This window comes from Chelonoidis abingdonii, chromosome 3, assembly GCF_003597395.2.
Source record: "Chelonoidis abingdonii isolate Lonesome George chromosome 3, CheloAbing_2.0, whole genome shotgun sequence".
NCBI lineage: Eukaryota > Metazoa > Chordata > Testudines > Testudinidae > Chelonoidis > Chelonoidis abingdonii.
The window spans coordinates 169648691-169670464 of NC_133771.1; the positions used below are offsets into that span (position 1 = coordinate 169648691).

Sequence of the window (21774 nt, forward strand, 5' to 3'; positions counted from 1 at the left end):
ACCAGTTCTAAAGCACTGTAAGCATTCATAAGGCTATATTGTCCTTCACAATAAAGCTCCTTTACACCACTTTGGCAACAAAAAGGAGCCTTAAAATTTTTACACCTGTTTTATACTCTGGGGGGAATTTACTAAGAACAATGGGAACAATTCACTAAGCAGGCAGGCTGCTACATTCTCCTCTGCCTGAGACAACAGAGCTCGCTGTACACAGGGCTGCCCAGAGGATTCGGGGGCCTGGGGTCTTTGGCAACAGGGGGCCCCCGCTTCAGCAGTAATTCGGCAGCGGGAGGTCCTTCCACTCCAGGACCCAAGGCAGAAAGATCCCCTGCCGCCGAAGACCTGGAGTGGAAGCAGCTCCGGGGGCCTGGGCCCCGCGAGAGTTTTCCAGGGCCCCCGGAGCGAGTGAAGGACCCTGCTCCAGGGGCCCCGAAAAACTCTCGTACGGGACCCTGCGGGGCCCAGGGCAAATTGCCCCACTTGCCCCCCCCTCTGGGTGGCCCTGGCTGTACGCCTACCTCTTCAGAAGTATCTCAAAGCCCTGCCCCTCCACACCAAGCGTGCTGCAGTTGTAAGCAAGAGGGAGTCTCTCTCTCTCTCTCTCTCACTCACACACACATACCCCAGTTCCTTTCACCCCCACCCACCCCAGGTGATGATTTATGTCTCTACCGGCTGCTCTGGATGTCCAAACTGAGCTGTCTGCACTGCCAGGGAGTGAGCACATGATCGGTCTTGTGGCTTCCTTTTACTTCCCCATCAGAAATCATTCTTCTGCGAGTAAGCAAAGAAATCTGCGGGAGCCATGAATTCTGCATACGTGCAGTGAGGAATTCCCCCAGGAGTAAACCATTAAGGGACAGATTTTCAAAAGGCCTATAGAGGCCTATCTGAATCATGAGACACCTAACCTCCCAACCTAACCTACTTCAGCACTTTTGAAAATCCCCCTAGCTGGTGATCTGAGTCCTAGTTACCTTTGAAAATCTGGCCTTAAGTGCTTTCAGACAGATTTCTTGCATGAAGCCTTCTTATGCTAAAATAATCACTGTCACTTTCACTTCTCTGCATCTCTTGGCCAAACTAAAATACAGTTTCAGACTCTTCAGGGCCAGGGCCGGCTCCAGCTTTTTTGCCGGGGGGGCGGCAACAACAACGATTGAGCTGTTGCCGAAGAGGAAGAGAGGGATTGAAGGACTCGTTGCCGAATTGCTGCCGAAGACCCGGACATCCCCGCTGCTGAATTGCTGCCGAAGACCAGGACGTCCCCGCTGCTGAATTGCTGCAGAAGACCCGGACATGCTGCCCCAATAACAGATGCAGTACCGCCCTTTTCTATTGGCTGCCCCAGGCACCTGCTTCCTTCGCTGCTGCCTGGAGCCGGCCCTGTTCAGGACTACCACCATGTCTTCTGTTTTCTCTCAAGTACTGTGCACACCCATGATGCAATATACATAAGAGTAATACTCTTATTTTGCAAATATGTGAACAGCTGTGCATAGAGATTACAATAGGTCAAAAACTAGTACCTCAAGTTATGTTCCCTTCATGTTTCATGGTTGTGCAGGAATCAAAATGAATCTCTGCAGCCAAACTGAGAATGGTCATTTCCTAGAAACAGATACTAGGATACTTTAATGGTAACAGCCACATGACAATTCAAAGAAGTTTTAACAGCTGGTTCTGTTATCAGCACTTTAAATTCCCATGGTCCATGCCAATATGTTTTTTCCTGTGAGAAGAGTGGAAAAAGTCCAGGTGAAGTACAGGAAAGCAATATGAAAGTTTCCCCAACGGGTTTCAACCTGTGATATAAACAGCACTATTGTACCAGAAAAAAAAGATACACATACTACAGCCTTTCATTTTCAAAAGTTGTGGGACTAAAGCATGAAATATAAAACATTCCAGTTCTGCAGATTTCTCAACTATTTATTTCACTAAAGGTGGAAGTGTATCTTGGCTCTTCCATTTCCACACAGTCCTTGATGCCTCAGAGTGCTCTCTTTAATTCTTTAAATGCTACAACCTGGGACTCTGTACAAGTTTAATATTTTCTGTACAGAAAATAAGAGCAGCTGTAACAATTGATAAAGCTCATTTGAAAACTGCATCATTTGCTATTCCTTGTACTAAAATGACAACCTTTTTTAAAATATACACACATTTTCAGAAGTCAGCAGCTAATGGCAGTGCTAACAAATAACCAGTTTAAAGGCTACCACAAAGGGGACAAAAATCATATGATGGAAGGAAGAATATAACAAAGCATTAATTGCTAATGTAGAGTAAGAGGAAAAGGAATTACTATACAAATGGGACTGATCTTGCAGTTCAAAATAAAAACACACTTCATGAAAATAAAATGAATATGTGCAACAATTCAAAATATACCAACATTTTACTTTATCCTCCACTAAACAAGCAACCATACCTGATCTTCTGAAGAAAGATGCCCTGAATAATTTTAAGAAATGCCTCAACTGGAATAAAAGGCAGCTTCATCCATTTTTTCTCCTTTTTAGCTTTCCCATAAGTTATCATTTTAACTTGTTATACATTACCTCTTTTCCTGTGCTTTTCTGTTGCTTTTATTTCAAATGTGATTATTTTTATTTTTTTAAAGAAAGGCTCTTTGTACAAGAAGTGAAAAATAACTACACTGAATACTTTTGTAGATTCTCTCCCCTTACATTCTATACTGTAGCCACTTGTGTGTGTATAAAACAATAGAATAAGGGTGTCTTTCAGAAGAGATTTCACCCACAATTCTACTCCAGCTCACAGGGCTTGAGCAAGATTGGTTAGCCTCAGATTTAAAATTTCCATCCATTTTAATTACTTTTAAAATCTCTCTCAAGATCTCTTAGTTTCTCTTTTGGGTATCTTACCCTATACTGCTTTATATAGGCATCTCTTCTCCTCTCCACTCCTAGAGCATATCTCTGTTTTCAATTTAAATCTTGGACAGCATGTATCAGCTTTGAAAGCGGCTTGGACAATGATCATGCTCCTCTGTAAATCAGATATAAAATCGACTCAAGATTAGATTGATAATATATTCTCCACTTAACTATGCAGCATGCAAGTGCTGACATGGCACTGATATTCACCCCAGATCTAATTTCACAGTAAGCAAAATAAAAACAAAGTTGAATGCTATTCAGTCTCAGCTTTGGAAGAGAGCCAAAGCCCTCTGTGTACTTCAGGGGGCTCTACGCAGGCATCCATAAAATCCACATCACAACTCAATTTTCTTGCAATCACTTACATGTTTCACATCCACTATTAGTTATCTGAAGGAAACACCATTTTGTGTTAAATGCAACAGAACCAGGTAATACATAGTGACACCTATAATTAGGGTCTTATAATGAAGAGTGCAAAGTAATCTTGATTTCAGTTGCTTATAAAAGACTTTGCAACTTTAACTATTCAGGCTGAACTTTTTCAAGCTGGGCATCTGCCTCAAAATTAGTTTTATCTGGATAGTTTTAGCTGAACCATTCTCTGAATAAGACAGGGGCTCCATGTGACAAAAATATAGTATATGATCATGTAATTAAAGTCTATTATAACATACGTGCACAAGGGGGCCCAAATTAAGATCCAACAGGCAATTTTAAGTGCTTGACTCTGCAACCTTAGCGTTCCTTTAACATAGGTTTTCGTATGCAACAGTAAGTAGAGGATAGAGAAAATGAGCAATGTATCTTGAAAAGACAAAAAACTAATGTATGGGGTAGTTCTGCCAAGAGACATGCTTAAGGAATAAAGCCCAGTTCTATGGTCATTGCGAGTGGAGACCTCTCATTGAAGTTTACAGGATTTTTGAGCACAAAGCAAGGTCTGACTCATATATAATCACTGTGGAGAGACCACCAAAAAGCTCCTAGAACTATTATAATAACCAGGCCCCTTAAAGTATTTGTTAGCATTGAATGAGTATCCTGAAGTGATACCTCAATGAATTCAAAACATTAATAAGAGTGACATTTTTACTTTCAGTCTATGCACATTTTAAAATGTCCAGTTTTAGACTGTTCTTAACTGAGAAGTTAAGTATTTATAGGGTGCTATAAACACAGGTATGGTGAAGAGATGTTAGTATTGCCATTGAATTAAAGTTATTTTTGGGGGGGGAAAAAAAAATCCTTAAATTTAGAATTTTCAGTTGGGAACACTGAGCGTTAGCTTTGACAATTTGAAATTTGGCGAAAGTGGTTTATTCACTTTTAATCTTAAAAAACCAAATTAAAATGGTCAAAATAATTTCATTTTAAAAATTATAGACACATATCCATACAAGTGTTTGCTAGGTACTCCATATAGGGATAAGTAAAGTGCCTAGTACTGGCAATATCCTGCACTACTATTCTCAACCATTCCTAAATACCACATGCACAATATCTCTTAGAAAGAGAATTAGTGGAATAAGAGGCCACAGCCCCATTTTGTCTTGCTGAGCATAAAGCTCTCTGAAACAAGACGACTCTAATTAAAAAAATAGATCTGAACAGCTTTGGATTTTCCACATAAATGTGTAAGTAAACAAAATTTTTCACAATGATTATTGTGGCATAAGGCGCAAAAACCAGGAATATCTCTAAAGAATTTGAGAGAGGGCGGTTCCTATTGCAATTAGGTTCAGAGTCAACTATGTAATATGTATGGGATGAAAAGGTTTATTTTTAATCATGTGTTTTGGGGTACAAGCTACAGAGCCTATTCTCCCTTTGATGTTTTAAAGGTAATAGGAGTGGTATTCACTTACTGAGAAGCGTGTTTTTAGTACCTGCTATGAGAAACCTACAGTAAAAATGGTTATGGTAAAGGTTATGACAAAAAACACAAGCAATTCTACACTGAGGAAGACATCCAGGACAAACCCATTCCTCTTTAAAATGGAGCACATTAATCCACTTTAAAATCTTAACATTACATTTCTTGTTGGGAGTAAAAGTTTTCAACTTTTTTGGGATTTATTATAATTATACCCTTTATTCCAATGCAACCTCCAATACCTGGAGTTGTTCTACTTTATTAGAAGTCCATTTGATTTCACTTTTAAAGCTTGATCACCTACGTCAAAAGTTAATTCACAAATTCTTCTTATAAAAATAATTCTTCAAGGAAACACATTTATAAACGGTTTCTACTTAACTCACATTTTCTGGAGCGTTTCCTCTTCTCATTTTTATTACTAAGGACAATAGTATAAAGATCTGTGTTCCTAAGAGCTAGTTAGTTCTTGCTACTTATTCTTCACCTGAAGTTATAATCCTCTGATGCAATAACCAGTTGCTCTAGGTATAATTGTGATGTCAAAAACATAATTAGATAAAACTGGGAATGTAGATTACATTTCCTAAGAGACAAAAATCCTTTCCTTCACTAAATAATTTAATAATTTAATATAAAATGATCATTAAAAATTACAACCATCTTTTTGGTGTAAGAACAAGTGTAATTATTTTCTTTTGTAGCCGACAGCAGACAAGTGTTAGTCACATAGCCAATATTAGTTATAGATTGCAAACGCTTCAGAACAGGGACCTCATGTTTTTATGCCTTTAAAGTGTAACGTACATCCATAAACATTCAAAGCACATAGTTCTTTAACTGAAAGCAAATAAGAGCAGTCAGTCTATGTTATTTGATTCCTTCAGTACAAGTCAATAACTTTAAAACCATGGAACTGTGATTCACCCATATCTCATTAAGATCCTCATAATGAGACAAAGAGTTGACTATTAAAACCAAAATAAGTTTTAGCAGTAGCATGTATAAAGGCGTGGCTGGCAGCTCCAGAATGAGATGTATTTACGACTTGTTACCTAATATCAAACAGTTTTAGCAATTCAAAAAGGAGTGCTTACCAAACACTATTGCTTTGGCAAAAGGCGGAAACAATTCTGTATGCTTGTATACGTTTTTATGAATTTGCCAGAGATCTTTATGCAGTTTCTTAAAGTCACTGTACCTCTTCCAAACGACTATCTGAAGCAGAATGGGGAAAAAAAGCATGAATGAGTTTAATAGTTCACATTGGGGTAACTTTGCTAAGTGTGGCTGAAAGTGAGAGCAGTTTATCATAATCGCACTATGTCATCCAAAAAGAGTTGCCAACAAACTAAGAAAATCAAGACGCTAAACAGATTCTAATCAGTACTGTTGGTGGCTTCTTTTAACAGCTAGCTTAGCAAGTTTCTCCATAGGGGAAAAAATTAGGCAGTAAAACCTACCTATGGCGCACTGCATTGTGCGCTGATACAAGCGCCTCTGGTGAGTGCATGCAGCATCACCGCAAGGAGTCAAGTGCGCAAGTGCACAAGCGATACACAAACTGCAGTGTCTTTTTGCCGGCACAAGTTCGCTGGTATACGTTAGTAACGTAGGCACGCTCTTTGTAGTTGTCAGGTCTCAGGAGAACAAAGCAAGGAATCTAGGACTTCCTGAGGCAGAGGATTCCCTGGCCTAAATTTTCAGAAGTGACTAATAATTATGGATGCCTCAAGTTTTTCAGTGCTCAATCCAAGCTACCACAAAAGGTGTCAAATTTGATAGGGTGGCTGATGAGCACTGTTTTATATATAATCCCAGAACCACCACATAAAACTGCTCAAGAAAATGAAAAGTCCATGATCATTAAGTTATAGGAATGTTGGCACTGGGATAGTATACTAAAGGATTGCAGGAAAAAAAAAAGCACAAGATCCAGTTTCACTCTAACAAAATATTGTTTTTCACTGATGCAAGTGATCTCACACTAGCCAAGAGGAGAGAATTAATACATCTAAAACACCTTGCAAAGCAAAGGATTCAAGGTTACCCTGTCATCCTCTGACAAGCTCAAGGAAATGAAGCCTCTCAAGGATGCTACCTCAGCAAAGCTAACAAGGTACCCATTCGGATATATGCTGGAGATGCATCTGATTTGGAGGGTGGATACAAACTGCAATCTGAGGACTAGAAAAGTACAGTAAAGGGTATTTGGTGAGAGCGTGAATACATTGTTAGTTATAGTTAGGCTTGGAAGGATCAGATTTTTAAAGGTACATGTCAGTAAACAATTATACCATACACACACAAACCGATGAAAAAATATTTCCACTAATAATAATCAAAATTTACAGATAGGCAAAGTAAGAAAAATGCTGCTTGAAAATGTAGAGTCAAAATCCAGTGATCTAGACTAAAAAATAAATAGCAAAAACAGGTATGATTTGATTTAAGGATATTTACTTTGTATATTTTGATATGTGATGTTGACCACTTGTGTTTTAATCGTTTATAAAGCTTTAATTTTGACTCTCTATGTTTTCTGTCATCAAATAATTGTCAGCACTCCCCATAATTTCTGTAAATGTAAAAATAGAAAAAATGCTTAAGCACTGATAGATAGATAGATAGATAGATTGATAGATAGATAGATATAAAATTCTGTGAAGACTAAATAGTTCTGATGTGATAGGCTGTTTGTCATGGTTAAAATAATTTGAGCACTAGTAACTGTTTTTCACTCCTTCCGTCCACAATAAACATTGGTTTCTCCACCTGAGCCGGACACACACACACAATTACCATTACCCCTTTAGTCCTTCTGCACACCCGATTATCTCCCCTCCCTCTCCCCACAGTAGTAGATGGAGGTGCTTGATGTAGGAGTTGGTTGTGCTGGGAGAAGGTAAAGGATTACATCCAGAAGGGTTGTTAAAAGGAGAGATGGAAGGCTGCAAGGTGAGGGAAGCAGACTGAAGGCTGTGGAGGATGGCCCATGAACAGCAGTAGTTGTAGCAATGTTAATGTTATGAGTGGAGGAAATATGTATTGTAAAGTGGCTCAACTTTTCTGGGTTTGCGTCAGGGGTGCTACATGCCTAACTGCTTCACAACAAAGTAGGTGCATTTATTTTCTAGGGTTTTAAAAATGATTAATGGTCATAAGTATAGACCCTATTAGGGGGTGACGATAGAAGAGCAGCTGCCTATAGTCCTTCAATGACTGTACATAAATCTCTCTCTGTTATGGGATAAAAATCTGATAAAAAAGCTCCTGACGGAGGCTGGGTGCACACCTGGCCACTAGACAGGCTTGTGTGCACTGTGCTTAAATTTTCAGTTATAACATCAATAATAGCTAAAAGTGATCCCAACTCTAGCATCTGAAAACTAAGATCTACTCAGGAGCCACCCTTTCACTAAATTTTGTATAGACTATTTTTAAAATAGTCAACAATAAAAGTAGGACTCCCGAAGAAAAATTTCAGCCAGAGCTCATATTCAGGAAGACGTCCTATTAAAAACATACGAGAGAAACCAAGCAAAAAACTACACATAAAATCCAGAGCGTACATAAGAACTTACACTGTATGAAGTTCCACAACAACTGGCTTTTAGAGAAAAAGCAAGATTTTAAACTAGGGGTGTCAATTAATCACAGTTAACTCACGTGATTAACTCAAAAAAAATTAATCATGATTAATTGCAGTTTTAATCACACTGTTAAACAATAGAATACCAACTGAAATGTATTAAATATTATTGGATGTTTTTCTACATTTCAAATATATTGTTTTCAATTACAACACAGAATAAAAAGTGTACAGTGCTCACTTTATATTATTTTTGATTATTTTTACAGTGCAAATATTTGTAAACAAAATAGTATTTTTCAATACACCTCATACAAGTACTGTAGTGCAATCTCTTTACCGTGAAAGTGCAACTTACAAACGTAGATTTTTTTGGTTAGATAACTGCACTCAAAAACAAAACATTGTAAAACTTTAGAGCCTCAGCCCCACTTTTTGTTCAGCCAATTGCTAAGATGAACAAGTTTGTTTACATTTACGAGAGATAATGTTGCCAACTTCTTATTTACAATGTCACCTGAAAGTTAGAACAGGCGTTCACATGGAACTTTTTTAGCCAAGGTATTTACATGCCAGATATGCTAAACATTCATATGGTCCTTCATGCTTCGGCCACCATTCCGGAGGACATGCTTCCATGCTGATGATGCTCATTAAAAAAAATTATGCTTAATTAAATTTGTGACTGAACTCCTTGGGGGAGAATTGTATGTCTCTGGCTCTGTTTTACCCACATTCTGCCGTATATTTCATGTTATAATAGTCTCGGATGATGACTCAGCACACATTGTTCATTTTAAGAACACTTTTGCTGCAGATTTGATAAAAGGCAAAGAAGATATCAATGTGAGATTTCTAAAGACAGGTACAGCACTCAACCCAAGGTTTAAGAATCTGAAGTGCCATCCAAAAATCAGAGGGATGAGGTGTGGTTCATAATCTCCCCCCAACTCATCACTGACGGCGAAGCTGTAATATGCTACCTTAGCTATTTGGTTTTGAATTATTAAGACAAAAGACAGATGGACACAAAAAAGGTTTGCTTCATTTCTTTGACAAAACACACAGGAATGACTAAATTAAGTAAAAAAGATATTTCAAAAATTAGTAATGAGAACATGAAATAAAACTTTCACAAATGTAAATGTGTTACCTCCTGGACTTCCTCTGGATTTCTTCTTGAAACAATCTGAAAAACAAAACAAATACCTGATCAGTGTCTGAATTTCTGTTTGCAGAGTTAAAAGAGGAACATACTGTGATCTGTTGCTGATAAAAAGAACCACACAGAAGGTGTGTATCTTTTTCAATTGGCATTCAGCAATTTTAAGTTAGTTTAGTGAAGTTCAACCTATGAAAATATAAAATAGAACAAGAGACAAAATATTTAGTAACAAAGCTAATTGCCATGTTAGAAACTAGCAAATATATTACAAAACAGATAAACTTATGCCCTCTTCTAGGGGCTACATCCCCAACCAAGTTTCTTATTAGGGACCACTTAGAACTGGGACACATATAGACCATCTTCCCATCATTCTTCCAATTCTTTCCTGAAGGAACTGTTCTTAGAAATACAAGAGGAAAGTAACATTAATGTAATAGGTATGGCTTAGTTACAGCTATCCATTTTGAATCCAGATTGCACACAAACTCAGCCTGCGTGGGTTTTGTATTTTTTAGGACAAAATCTCCCCATGCTACCCAAAGCCCCCACTGCTCAGTTCTCTACAGATCACTTTGCATTTTGATTTTGTCCTCATGTGTATTTGCTACCTATCACGTTAGTGTTTTCTGCACATTTGATCACACTGACTTTACCCCAAAGAAATACCTGATAAAGACAGACAGGTATGGCAGCACAGGGCAAAGATGGTTTTGGTGTTTTTAAAGAAGAAATATATATTATATTGGTCAAGAGAGCCTCTAGAATGCCTGAGTTCTGCACTGGATTTACAAATAGCAATAAAGTCCATTGCTCAGACTGAAAGCTTGTCTGCACACATGCAAACCAAACTAAGTCAGCTTTAATTCACGCTGTAAATCAGTGTATGGACAATTTCATTCGAAATAAGACTGTCCATACACTGACATGCACTGAGATACTTAAAGGTGGGAATTAAAGCAGACTTCATTTGGTTTGCTTGTGTGTAAGACAAGCCCTGAACTGCAGTGTTGTTTCTGTCTCAGAGGTAAAGCACATTACTCACGAGTGCTCCAGACCATAGGCCACCTAAAAACGGCTCCTCTAAGCTACATGGAGGGTTCACAGTGCTGTAGCTAGACTGCTGTCATCTCCCCGCTCCCCACCCCACCTCCCCCAGTTTTATTAGATTTACTCTTCTAAATTTTCCTTATGGTTTTCAAGAATCTCTGTGACTTAATGCTAAACATTCATATGCTAAACCATTCCCCCTCCCTCCCCCTCCATGTTTCCCTAACTTCAGCCTACTGCCCAACCCAAGGGCGGCTCTAGCTTTTTTGCTGCCCCAAGCACGGCAGTCAGGCAGCCTTCAGCTGTTTGCCTGCGGGAGGTCCCCTGTCCCACGGATTCGGCATACTCGCCACCAAATTGCCACCAAATCCGCAGGACTGGCAGACCTCCTGCAGGCAAGCCGCCAAAGGCTGCCTGACTGCTGTTCTTGAAGGGACCAGCAGGCCGCCCCCCGTGGCTTGCCGCTGCAGGCATATGCTTGGTGCACTGGTGCCTAGAGCCATCGCTGGCCCAACCTCACTGTAGTGTTCCCATTCATCCTCCATGTGGTTTCTGGAGGGTCTAGACTGAGGAGAAAAGGGTTATTTTTCCATTATTCTACCCCATCACCCTGAAACTCACTTCGTTCAAACTGCACCTTAAAAAACTCTCCTGTGGCAGTTTTGCCTACAGTTGACAAAACCCTACTCACTTTTTCCCTTGCTGTGATTAGTCTGAAGGGCTACTTGCCTCTTTACCACAGTTATGTTTCAGCTCTTCTTTTTCACTCTACTTTCATCTTTGTTTCTGTCTAGAGTCCATATAGCTAGTTCATAAAGAGTGTCTATTCTCTCTCTCTGGTGAGACTTTTACAACACTTCATAGGCAGACCATGTGGAGGCATGCGTGGCGGCAACTTAAACAATCTTTACACATCACAAAAGGAGCAGTAAATGGCATAAACTTTTTTATTTTGCATTTCACCTTTCAGTAAAGCCCTGCAACAGTTTTGTGAGGTTACAGTAGATAAGTTACTCAAATGGGTAAAGAGGGACCTAGAGCAATGCATGTAAGGGGGGGAAGGGATAGCTCAGGGGTTTGAGCATTAGCCTGCTAAACCCAGGGTTGTAAGCTCAATCCTTGAGGGGGCCACCTAAGGATCTGGGGCAAAATCAGTACCTGGCCCTCCTAGTGAAGGCAGGGGGCTGGACTCAATGACCTTTCAAGGTCCCTTCCAGCTCTATGAGATAGGTATATCTCAAATTATTATTATACAACAAGCTAGTGAGGGTCAGGAATAGGACCCAGATGTTTCAGCATTCCTTCTTCTGCAGATTACACCATCTACCATATCTATCACCCAGTTCCATCTGCTAGTCATTGTATAGTACACCTCTACCTCAATATAACACTGTCCTCGGGAGCCAAAAAAATCTTACTGCGTTATAGGTGAAACCGTGTTATATTGAACTTGATTTGATCCGCGGGAGTGCGCAGTCTCATCCCCCCAGGGCGCTGCTTTACCACATTATATCCGAATTCATGTTATATCAGGTTGCATTATATCGGGGTAGAGGTGTAATTATTTATTCATATGCTGAACTAATTTGTTCTCCATAGCTTTTTCATGAAAGTCAGCACAGGCCAGAAACCTTTACAGAGTTCCTTCATTTTAATCAATCCTATCATCAATTCAGACAGTTGGCATGTGAGAACATGGGTTAACAACCCCATAAATCTCAAGCTCTAGGAAGATAAAAAATTGCACAGAAAAATCTTAGAGTGGAATGAGGCAATCAGCATTGTTTGTAAACCCTTAATGCAAGCAGCTTTCCTCCACAAAAATCAATAGGATATCAAAAGATGGCAAACATGCATATACAAACTGATCAATGCATACCTGATACTGTACGTTCTGGAAACAACAATCATAAAACAGGACTATAGCGATCTCCCTTTGTTACTTAACAAGATGGTCAGAGTACCCCATGTTTCTGTCTGCTCTGCAGACATTCAGCATTAATAAATAGTTTATTATTTAAAAAATCTGCTAATTTTTAAAATCTCTCGTAATACTACTGTCAAGGTCTTAATCCCACTTTGAACTTTAGCGTCCAGAAAGTGGGGACCTGCATGTACCCCTCTAAACTTAATTCCTAGCTTAAATCTGATAATGCTGCCACCAACCAAAATATAGTGTTTGGTACACTTTCTGTCCCCCATAAACCTTCCCTGGGGAACCCAAGACCCAAATCCCTTGGGTCTTAAAACAAAGAGGAATAAACCATTCCCCCTTCTGATTTCCCCTCCTGGGTTACCCTGAGAGATAGTGTGATTCAACTCCTTGATCTTAACACAGAGAGGAATTCACCTTCCCGCTCCTCCTTTCCCACCAATCCCCTGGTGAGGTCAGACCCAGTCCCCTTGGGTCTTACACAAGGAAAAAGTCAATCAGGTTCTTAAAAAGAAAAGCTTTTAATTAAAGAAAGAAAAAGTAAAAATTATCTCTGTAAAATCAAGATGGAAAATGTTTACAGGGTTTCAGCTTTACATAGACCAGAGGGACTCCCTCCCCCCTAGCCTAAGTATAAGTTACAGCAGAGGTAAAATATCCTTCCAGCAAAACACACATTTGCAAATAAAGAAAACACACAACAACACTATTCCACCTTCTAGCTATTACTTACTATGTTGAACATGAGAGACTGTTTCAGAAAGATTGGAGAAAACTGGTTGCACCTCTGGCTCCTCTTAATCCCAAGAGAGAACAAAGAACAACCCAAAAAGCACAAACAGAGACTTCCCTCCACCAAGATTTGAAAGTATCTTGCCCCCTGATTGGTCCTTTGGTCAGGTGTCAGCCAGGTTCACTGAGCTTGTTAACCCTTTACAGGTAAAAGAGACATTAACCCTTAACTATCTGTTTATGACAACTACATTGGATAGTATCCTCTTGTGGTGCCTTTTTTTTTTTTTAATCCTTTCTTATCTTTTCTTGGACTGTTGGAAATGAATACAGGAACTGTAATGTTTCTCTAACTTTGCAGATGCATGTACTGTCTTTCACAGTACAAAAGTTTAAATATATTATCTAGAATTCACATCTTACATACATTTTCCACATTGTGCCAGTCTTGCTAAAAAATAAAAGGAATTTTTTCAGGCCTTCCACACTGTTAAACTAGCTTTCTTTAAAATCATCTCCTAAGGATAGACCTTAAGAAAAAAGTTTCCCAAAGTTGGCCCAGCTTAGCATTCAGAAAAGTCTCCGATGAGATCTGTGCATTTGGTTTAGCTGTTCAGGACACTTTCAACATGCAACTCTCCTACTCACGAATATTAAAGTGATATTTTATATTTGACAGTAAATTTCTCTTAACCCATTAAACCAGTTTTACAGATGATTCACAAATACAGAATCAAAAGAAATCGGAGATCTTTAGTAGAATGTGCTGAATACTCGAAATAGCTAGCATAAGAAGGGTATTCAGTACACTGGGCAGGTCAACCTTACTTTTTTCCAGGCAGTCCCCCAAAGCTGCAGATCACCAGTTCACGGTATGAGTGACACAGCCCCAGCAAGCACTGTGGTAGTGAGGTCATATCAACCATGGAGCCAGCCAACTGCAGGGATGGGAGGGAGAAAACAAAAAGTGGTGGGGTCAGACAACTGCCTTAAACAAAATATTGTTACATAGTTTTGAACAGCTTCTTTTAATATTCTCCACTGTCAAGTTTTTACCCCCAGCCCAGTTATTATTACATGTCCAATTAGAGTATAAGCCCTTTAGAGGCAAGAGCTGTGAACATTTCTGTGTTTGTGAAATCCCAAGCACAATGTTTGGGCACAATGAATAATATTTTATCACCTCTGGGCTATAAGATATTAAAATACTTTGAAGAACTAATATTCTGGGTTTTTAAATAAGAAAAATCTGAATTACTCTGTCCATCAGCAAATTGTGTGACCCTGCCACATGTCACTTGGAGCAGAAGCTGAGAACCTGCAACTTCAGGGACCTGATAAAATGTTGACATTCCCCATGACTTAAATACAACTTTCTTTCCGATTTGGAGAATTCAGCACATGTACTACAGCTGTGTGATGCTGTATTTCAAATGAATATAAACAATGCAGAATACAAAAATCAGATAAATACAAGACTGGGTTCTATTGTCCTAGCTAAAGGGGCATTGCTTTCAGTTTCACTGATTAAATTAAACCACTATATTGACCTCTTGGAATAAGCCTGTGAACGGAGTTCATCACGATGAGATATGGAAAAACTAAATACCCTATCTTCCATGCCTCTGTCCCATGACAAACTTCTTTAGCACTGAACCTACAGGGGGGAAAAGTGTTTTTCTCACTAACTCAATAAAAAAAACACAATGTTTTATTTCACTTTAATTAGTGTTTAAACATCTTACATTATCCTATGATGGAATAATGAATAATATTTTGTTCTAGATATGATACAAGTTGTCTATGATCTTACAGTTAATGCAGAAAATGGACATGGAGACAGATAGCCTGAGAGCTATGTTTATTTATATATCTACATTCTACATAGATAACTTTTTAGATCCTCCTCTAAAAGAGAGGGTATGTGCAAATATGGACAGCTTGCACAGGCAGAAAATTTACAGCAACAGTGATTGTGAAAGGACATGTCACTTCAATAAAACTTCTATAACACTTCCTATCTGAGGACCTCAAAATGAATGAACTGAACTCACAAGACCCTCCCACCCACTGCTATGCAGCATTAGTCTCATTTGTGAAAAAAAGAGGGTGGAGGTACAAAGAAGGTAAGAGGCTTGCCCAAGGGGACCCAAGAAGCCTTTGGCAAAACTAGGAACAGAAACCACGTCTCCTAATTTCCAGTTTTTTGCTTCCAACGCAAGACCATCCTCCCCTTCTACTAGAGCCAGATTCTGCTGCCTCACTCAGATTGAGTAATACCTTGTTCTATAATTAGTTCCACTGATACTCCTCAGTGACTAAACAGTCATTGGGCCACAGGAAGAGAGAAAATTACTACATAGTCCAGTGTTTAGGACACTCACCCAGGAGATGGAAGACACAGAGTCCAGTCCCCCTGCTCCAGTTGCTCTTCATTATTTATCCACAGTGGATTAGCTTCAACAGGAAAGACTGAAGGAAGCCCACATCAGAATATGCCATAGCTAGCTGGTTAGAACAGTGTTCTGAGAAGCAGGAGACCTATGTTCAAATCCTGTCTCCCTCTTGGTCAGACAGGACAGAATTGAGCCTGTCTTCCCCATCACAGGTGAGTGCTTGAACTGGGCTATAAGGTGGGCACTGCTGCCTCTGGCCATTTTGTGTACAGCATGACAGAAGTCTTAACTCATTCTGACAAGAAATGTCTTATTGCATGAGCCATCTGATTCCCAGAGAGGGGTTCCCATTCATGGAGCACTGTGCAGAGAGAGGCATCTCGCTGTAGCCTGGACTTAGGTACCTATCTCTGGGAGGGAACAGGGCTTAGGATATACCACTCTCATTGCTGCCATTGGCTAGCTCAGGCAGCTCACCGCCTAGTGCGCTGGCTTTCTGGATCCTGTTCTAAGGCACCTTCCCTCCTCCCCCCGCAGTGTATAGGAGCCTAGATGCCTAACTGAGGTTTTGCAAGTCATAGCGTTGTTCCTGTGATTTTCTAGGCACCTAAAAGTTAGGTACCATGCCATTAACGTTGCAACACCTAAGACCCTTTGTGGATCCCACTCTTACTCCCTATCTGTCCATTACAGAGCTTCTTGCATCTTCCTCAGAACTGTGATTCTGGTCACTGTCAGGTACAGGATCCTGTGTTAGATGGACTTCTGGACTGGTCCACTATTGCAGTTTTAACGCAGCTAACAACTTCTAGCACAGCATTAACAGTTCCATCAGACAGAACAACTATTTTCTGTCACTAAGCAGCATTACATTACCAGACTTAAGATGCTATCAAAACATCTGTGTAAGTCAGAAACTCAACAACAGAAACCAACACTGCCTCATAGCTTCTAACAGATGATGTACAATAAACACACACAAAAAAATCAATAATTACTGCATGTACACTAAAGTCCAAACATTCAGGTTACCAGTCTGTCAGGTTAGGGCAAGTCTAAAGTACACTTATGAAGGTATTTAATACTTTTTGCAACACCAGCACATTTGGCCTTGTGCAGTGCTTAATTTGTGCCAGGGCTTAGCACTTCTGAGCTAGGCAGTTCATAGCCCCGGCATCTCCGGCTTTGCAGTTCAGTTATTAGAGTAAAAAAATTACTTAAGTCCCAGCACCTCTTTCATTATAAATTAAGCAGTGGTCTTGTGTAGCGTACACTTTGGAGACATTTATCCAAACAGAGCCTTCCCTCTAGTTTTACTTTATAAAATAATTACAGGATAGAGAAATTCAAACTAAATTAATCAGCTTCAAGTGCCACTGAGGAAATGTTAAGCAGACCTGCAGTCTCTAATTAATTTGGAAGAGGGAGGGGCTGTCATATGAAGACATTCATTTTGAAGACATCTTCTGAAGTCTGACCCTCAGTGGACCAAGCTTTTTTTGTTTGTTTGTTTTAAATAAAATAAAAACCACCTTCATTTAAAGTACCCCAGCTTGAGACACAGCAGGCCTGGGTTTTTAGTGGCCTAGTAAAACCAGACGAGCATGAGACAATGTTCTTTAGGCTGGACAGGGCATTCTCTAGTTTCAGGGTTTTAAACTGTTGGGATAATCTGCATGGTGGAATATTACTGAAGTGGACTCAAATCCTTGACTTAATACTTACGAAAAAATTAAGATGAGTATACAGCAAAGTGGAGGCAATACAGGCTGAGTTATAGCAAGTATCAAATTTTAAATGTCTCTCTGACATATAGAATTCATCTCCTCCCAATCCCCTGACAAAGACCCTGTAAAGCAAACTTCCTTATGAAGAGGACTCATTCATTCATTCCTCCCATCTCCTCTCCTCACCCATCCATCCCCGTCACAAGTGAGACTTGCAGCAGATCGGAATGAAGCTGGACGGGTGTGCTGGGGATGCTAAGAACCTGTCCCACATCTGGACAGGTAGATGGGTGAAGTGAAGGGAAGATGTTCTTTCTCATCCTCCTCTCATTTGGGAACAGATAGGAGGCAGGAGATAGTAAGGTGGGTATGCTCTTTGATGAGCCCCCCCACACATGCAAGTCTAGGATAAGGAATAGGGATGATCTCTGCTCTAGCCACCCACACCCTTCCTTGCACAAGGGCAGGTCTGAGAAGCTTCATCTGGGTCGTGGGCCTTCCACAAGGAGAAGCTCTGTGATGGGGTGGATGCTTTCTTCCCGAGGCTACCTTCACAGAAGCAGGTCCGGGATTGGGGGAAGGGAGAACTGCTCCCTCCCCCCACCCCCATTCACAGGGGCAAGTCCAGGATTGGCGAGGAGGCGGGAAGGATTCTCTCTGTTCCCCCATCCCCATTCACGGCGGCAGATGGGGGGAGGCGCAGACGGCTGCTCTCTGCCCCCATTCACAGGGGCAGAAGGGGATTGGGTAGGGGGAGGGATGCTCTCTGTCCCCGTCCCCCCCCCCCCTTCACAGGGGCAGCTCGGGGACGGGGAAGAGATACTCTCTGCCCGCCCTGCTCCCGACCCTTTGGGAGCGATCCGCCAAGACCGGCGCTGTCCAGGTCCCTGCCGCCCCGGACTCACCCGTGCGGTGACCTTATACACGGTGTATCCCTGGGGGTGGCGCTGGGGCTCGGTGACCGTGTAGAACCGGGCCAGCTCCCCCGCTAGCTCCCGCGGGCCGCTCATGCTGGCCTCGCCGCCGCGCCCGCAGCACAGAGCCGCTGCGATCCACTCCCGGGTCAGGCCTCAGCTGGAGGCGGAAGCAGCTCCGAGAAACTCCCCTCCCCGCCCGGCTTCTCCCTGGGGATGCTGCCGGAGACAAGGCGCGATCGACCCCCACCGAACCCCAATCCGGAGCCGCACCAGGCGTGCACACAGCCGGGGAGGCTGGGTTGCAAGGCAGGATCTGACAGTATCTGTGGGGACACAGCGTTTTGCGCCATTTCAGCGAGCCGCCCGCGTTATCCCTAGCATTGCTGTGAAGCCCCGAGCCAGTGGCCTTGAACCCACCGGCTCGGACAGCGGCAGCAGCTCCGCTCCTTAGCCCGCTTTCAAAAGCGCAAAGGTGGCTTCGCCATGTGCAGCAAACTCCATCCCTCCCCATTTGCAACCCCATGGACCAGGAAGCAGCTCGTGAGTGTTTTCAACCACAGACCCCATCCCTCCCGATTTGCAACCTCGTGGACCAGGCCGCAGCAATTCCTGAGCATGAGCACAGATGGTGTCCTTATGAGGCAGAAACTGCACCTTGTTGCAAAACGGGAGGGTAGCTCAAAGTGTGGGTACACCGGCCCAGCCCGCTATGAGTGAGGCGTGTTCCCAGGGCCCGTACAACATGGAACAGCTGCGGCGCTGAAGCGTGTAGCTACTTGGTCGGTGAACAATGGTGTTCGTACTTCGTTTCGTTAGCGTCTTGCGTCTAAAGCACGTTACAAGTATCCGCTCGTTAAACGTCCTGGAGGGCGGATATGAGATAAGCACTTTAGGGAGACAGTTTCTTCTACCATGGGAAAGCCAGTGGCATTTTAGGATTTGTATTCATTAAAGTTCTATTTATCTTTAGTTAATTGGCAGTTAACCCGTGCTTTAAAAAGAAATATAGCGCAGGCATGATTAAAATGTTTACTTACATTTAATTAGAATGTCTCTAAACATCTTAGCAACTACATCGTGCCTGGACTTAGTAATGAGGAGGATAGCTTAGTAGTTTGAGCACTGGTCTCCTGAACCCAGGGTTGTGAGTTCAATCCTTGAGGGGGCCATTTAGGGAACTGGAGATGGGTTCTGCTTTGAGCATTGGGCAGGACTACATGACCTCCTGAGGTCCCTTCCAGCCCTGATATTCTGTGAATGTCTTGTCTGGTCTTTGAATGAGTCTAAATACACAAACCTATTTTCCTAACATGGGCACAGTTCTGATATAAACAAAGTCCAGGGGCTTGTTTAGACATGACTGTCTTTGACTATGCTAGGTGTTAAGTGAGGTTTAAAAACATGTTAATTAAGTTTTCACTCACACTTCCCCCTCCCCCCGCCCCCCCCCCAGTGCCTACATCCCACATTACCAGCATTCAGGCTTTAGCATCTACAGTGCACCATGTTTTGCTCTTATTATGGACAAGGTGCATATCATGTTTAAGAAAATATTAGCTGGCCATGGTTAACTTTGGGGGTTAAACATACATGCTTGGAACATTGTCTACCCCCCTGGGGACAAAAGGGAGTACAGACAGAAGTAACCTTTGAACTGCAGGCAGAGGCAGGTGATTGGTATCTTTAGCTTGGGGTATACTACTGGTGCAAGTAGTACAAAGGCAAGTGATACAAATTTGGATGTATTTATACAGATTGACTTGGGATATATTATAAAAGTCTTTTTTCTCTTCAGGGATTTGAGAAATGGATTCCACATTAATTTAAATGCCTGTTTTCCTTTGCATATAGTAAAAAGTCTTCCCTAGAAGACTGGTCACACAGACTTGAAATCCATGTTGCATTAGTTTCTGTGACAAAGTTCCTCCTTGACCTTGGTGGGTCCTGTGCTTATTGGCAGATTTGCTCACCTCAGTGATCTTCCCCACAGTCTGGGTCAACTCCTCCTGTGTCTGATCAGGAATTGGGAGGTTTGGGGGGAACCCGGGCTCACCCTCTACTCTGGGTTCCAGCCCAGGGCCATGTGGATTGCAGCTGTCTTTAGTACCTCCTGTAACAGCTGCATGACAGGTACACCTCCCTGGGCTACTTCCCCATGGCCTCCTCCAAACACCTTTATCCTCACCACAGGATCTTCCTCCTGGTGTCTGATAATGTTTGTACTCCTTAGTCCTCCAGCAGCACACCCTCTCACTCTCAGCTCCTCTCACACACTTTCTCTCCTCTGCCTCCCCTCTCCCTGACTGGAGTGAGCTCCTTTTTAAACCCAGGTGCCCTGATTAGCCTGCTTTGATTGGCTGCAGGTGTTCTAATTAGCTTATCTGCCTTAATTGGTTCTAGCAGGTTCCTGATTACTCTAGTGCAGCCCCTGCTCTGGTCACTCAGGGAACAGAAACACTAACTCAGCCAGTGACACAGTCTATTTGCCCTCTACCAGACTCCTGTAGTCTCGCCCGCTACCAAATGGCGGACCTCCTGCCACCTCTCAAGGGTGAGAAGCCCCGGTGGCCAGCTTGTACTCTGTCCTGCCGCAGCCCGCTGGGGATGTCAGTTGCGGCTCCTTCATGGGGCCGTGAGCACGGGTGTGTCGTGCGGCGGTTCACCCCTGTCCCCAACACCTGCCCTTTCTGTGGCGAGAAGGAGACCTTGGCGCACGTTTACTTGGAGTGCGCCAGGTTGCAGCCCCTGTTCCGGCTTCTCTGAAATCTTCTTGCGTTTCTGGTTGCACTTTTCCCCTCACCTTTTTATCTATGCCACTCCCATCTGTGGCCCACAAAGTCGCGGGATCTCCTTCTCACACCTCCTCTTGGCCCTGGCCAAACTACCATCTATAGCACCAGAGAGAGGAGGTGGCTGATGGATTTCTTGCGACTGTGGGGCCTATTCTTCCGCTCCTCTGTCCGTTCACGCATCCGAGCGGAGTTCCTCTGGCGGTGTCCACTGACTCCCTTGATGCCTTGAGGAGCAGTGGGCGTTTGTCCGGGGTTCTCTGCTCGGTGTCCCCATCCGGTTCCCTTAGTTTAGCCCTGTGACCTCACTCCCGATCCTGTTTTTTCATTAGTTGTCCCACGTAATTACTTGGTGTTCTAGACCTGTGGATCCTCCCTTAGGCTGGGGGGAGGTCCTTTAGAAGTGGGCGGGCTTTGCCCGCCCACCCCTGGGATGCCAATAGGACCAGACTCCTGTACCCTACTGCCCTGAGTCTGTCGCATTTCTCAGATTTCCATATAATCTTGTAACCTTTTAAAGAAAGCTAGCAAAACAAATACTTTTGCGTAGGTTTTTGGAGGGAATACAATTATGTACTGAGGTAAGCAAGCAAAGGTTAATTGTTAACTGAAATCTTCAGGACTTGCTGGTTGTCATTGGTACTGTACCATTAGGTTGCCCGGTTTTGGTCAGAAACAAAATATGCAGCAT

At 42.2% G+C, this 21774-nt stretch overlaps 1 protein-coding gene across 2 annotated transcripts in view; it reads right to left on the reverse strand.

The window, feature by feature from the left end:
* RPS6KC1 (ribosomal protein S6 kinase C1) overlaps positions 1–20795 on the reverse strand; it is a 134635-nt gene extending 113840 nt beyond the window's left edge. The window contains exons 1-4 of one of the 2 annotated variants that reach the window (XM_032771241.2): positions 18988–20795; positions 18283–18797; positions 9528–9563; positions 5880–6000 (exon numbers count right to left, since the gene is read on the reverse strand). In XM_032771241.2, the coding sequence (XP_032627132.1) occupies positions 5880–6000; positions 9528–9563; positions 18283–18387 (262 nt within the window). In that variant the 5' untranslated portion in view covers positions 18388–18797; positions 18988–20795. Of the gene's footprint in view, positions 1–5879; positions 6001–9527; positions 9564–18282; positions 18798–18987 lie in introns of those variants that run through there. The other variant, XM_075064327.1, reaches the window with a different exon arrangement.
* Positions 20796–21774: the final 979 nt, after the last annotated feature.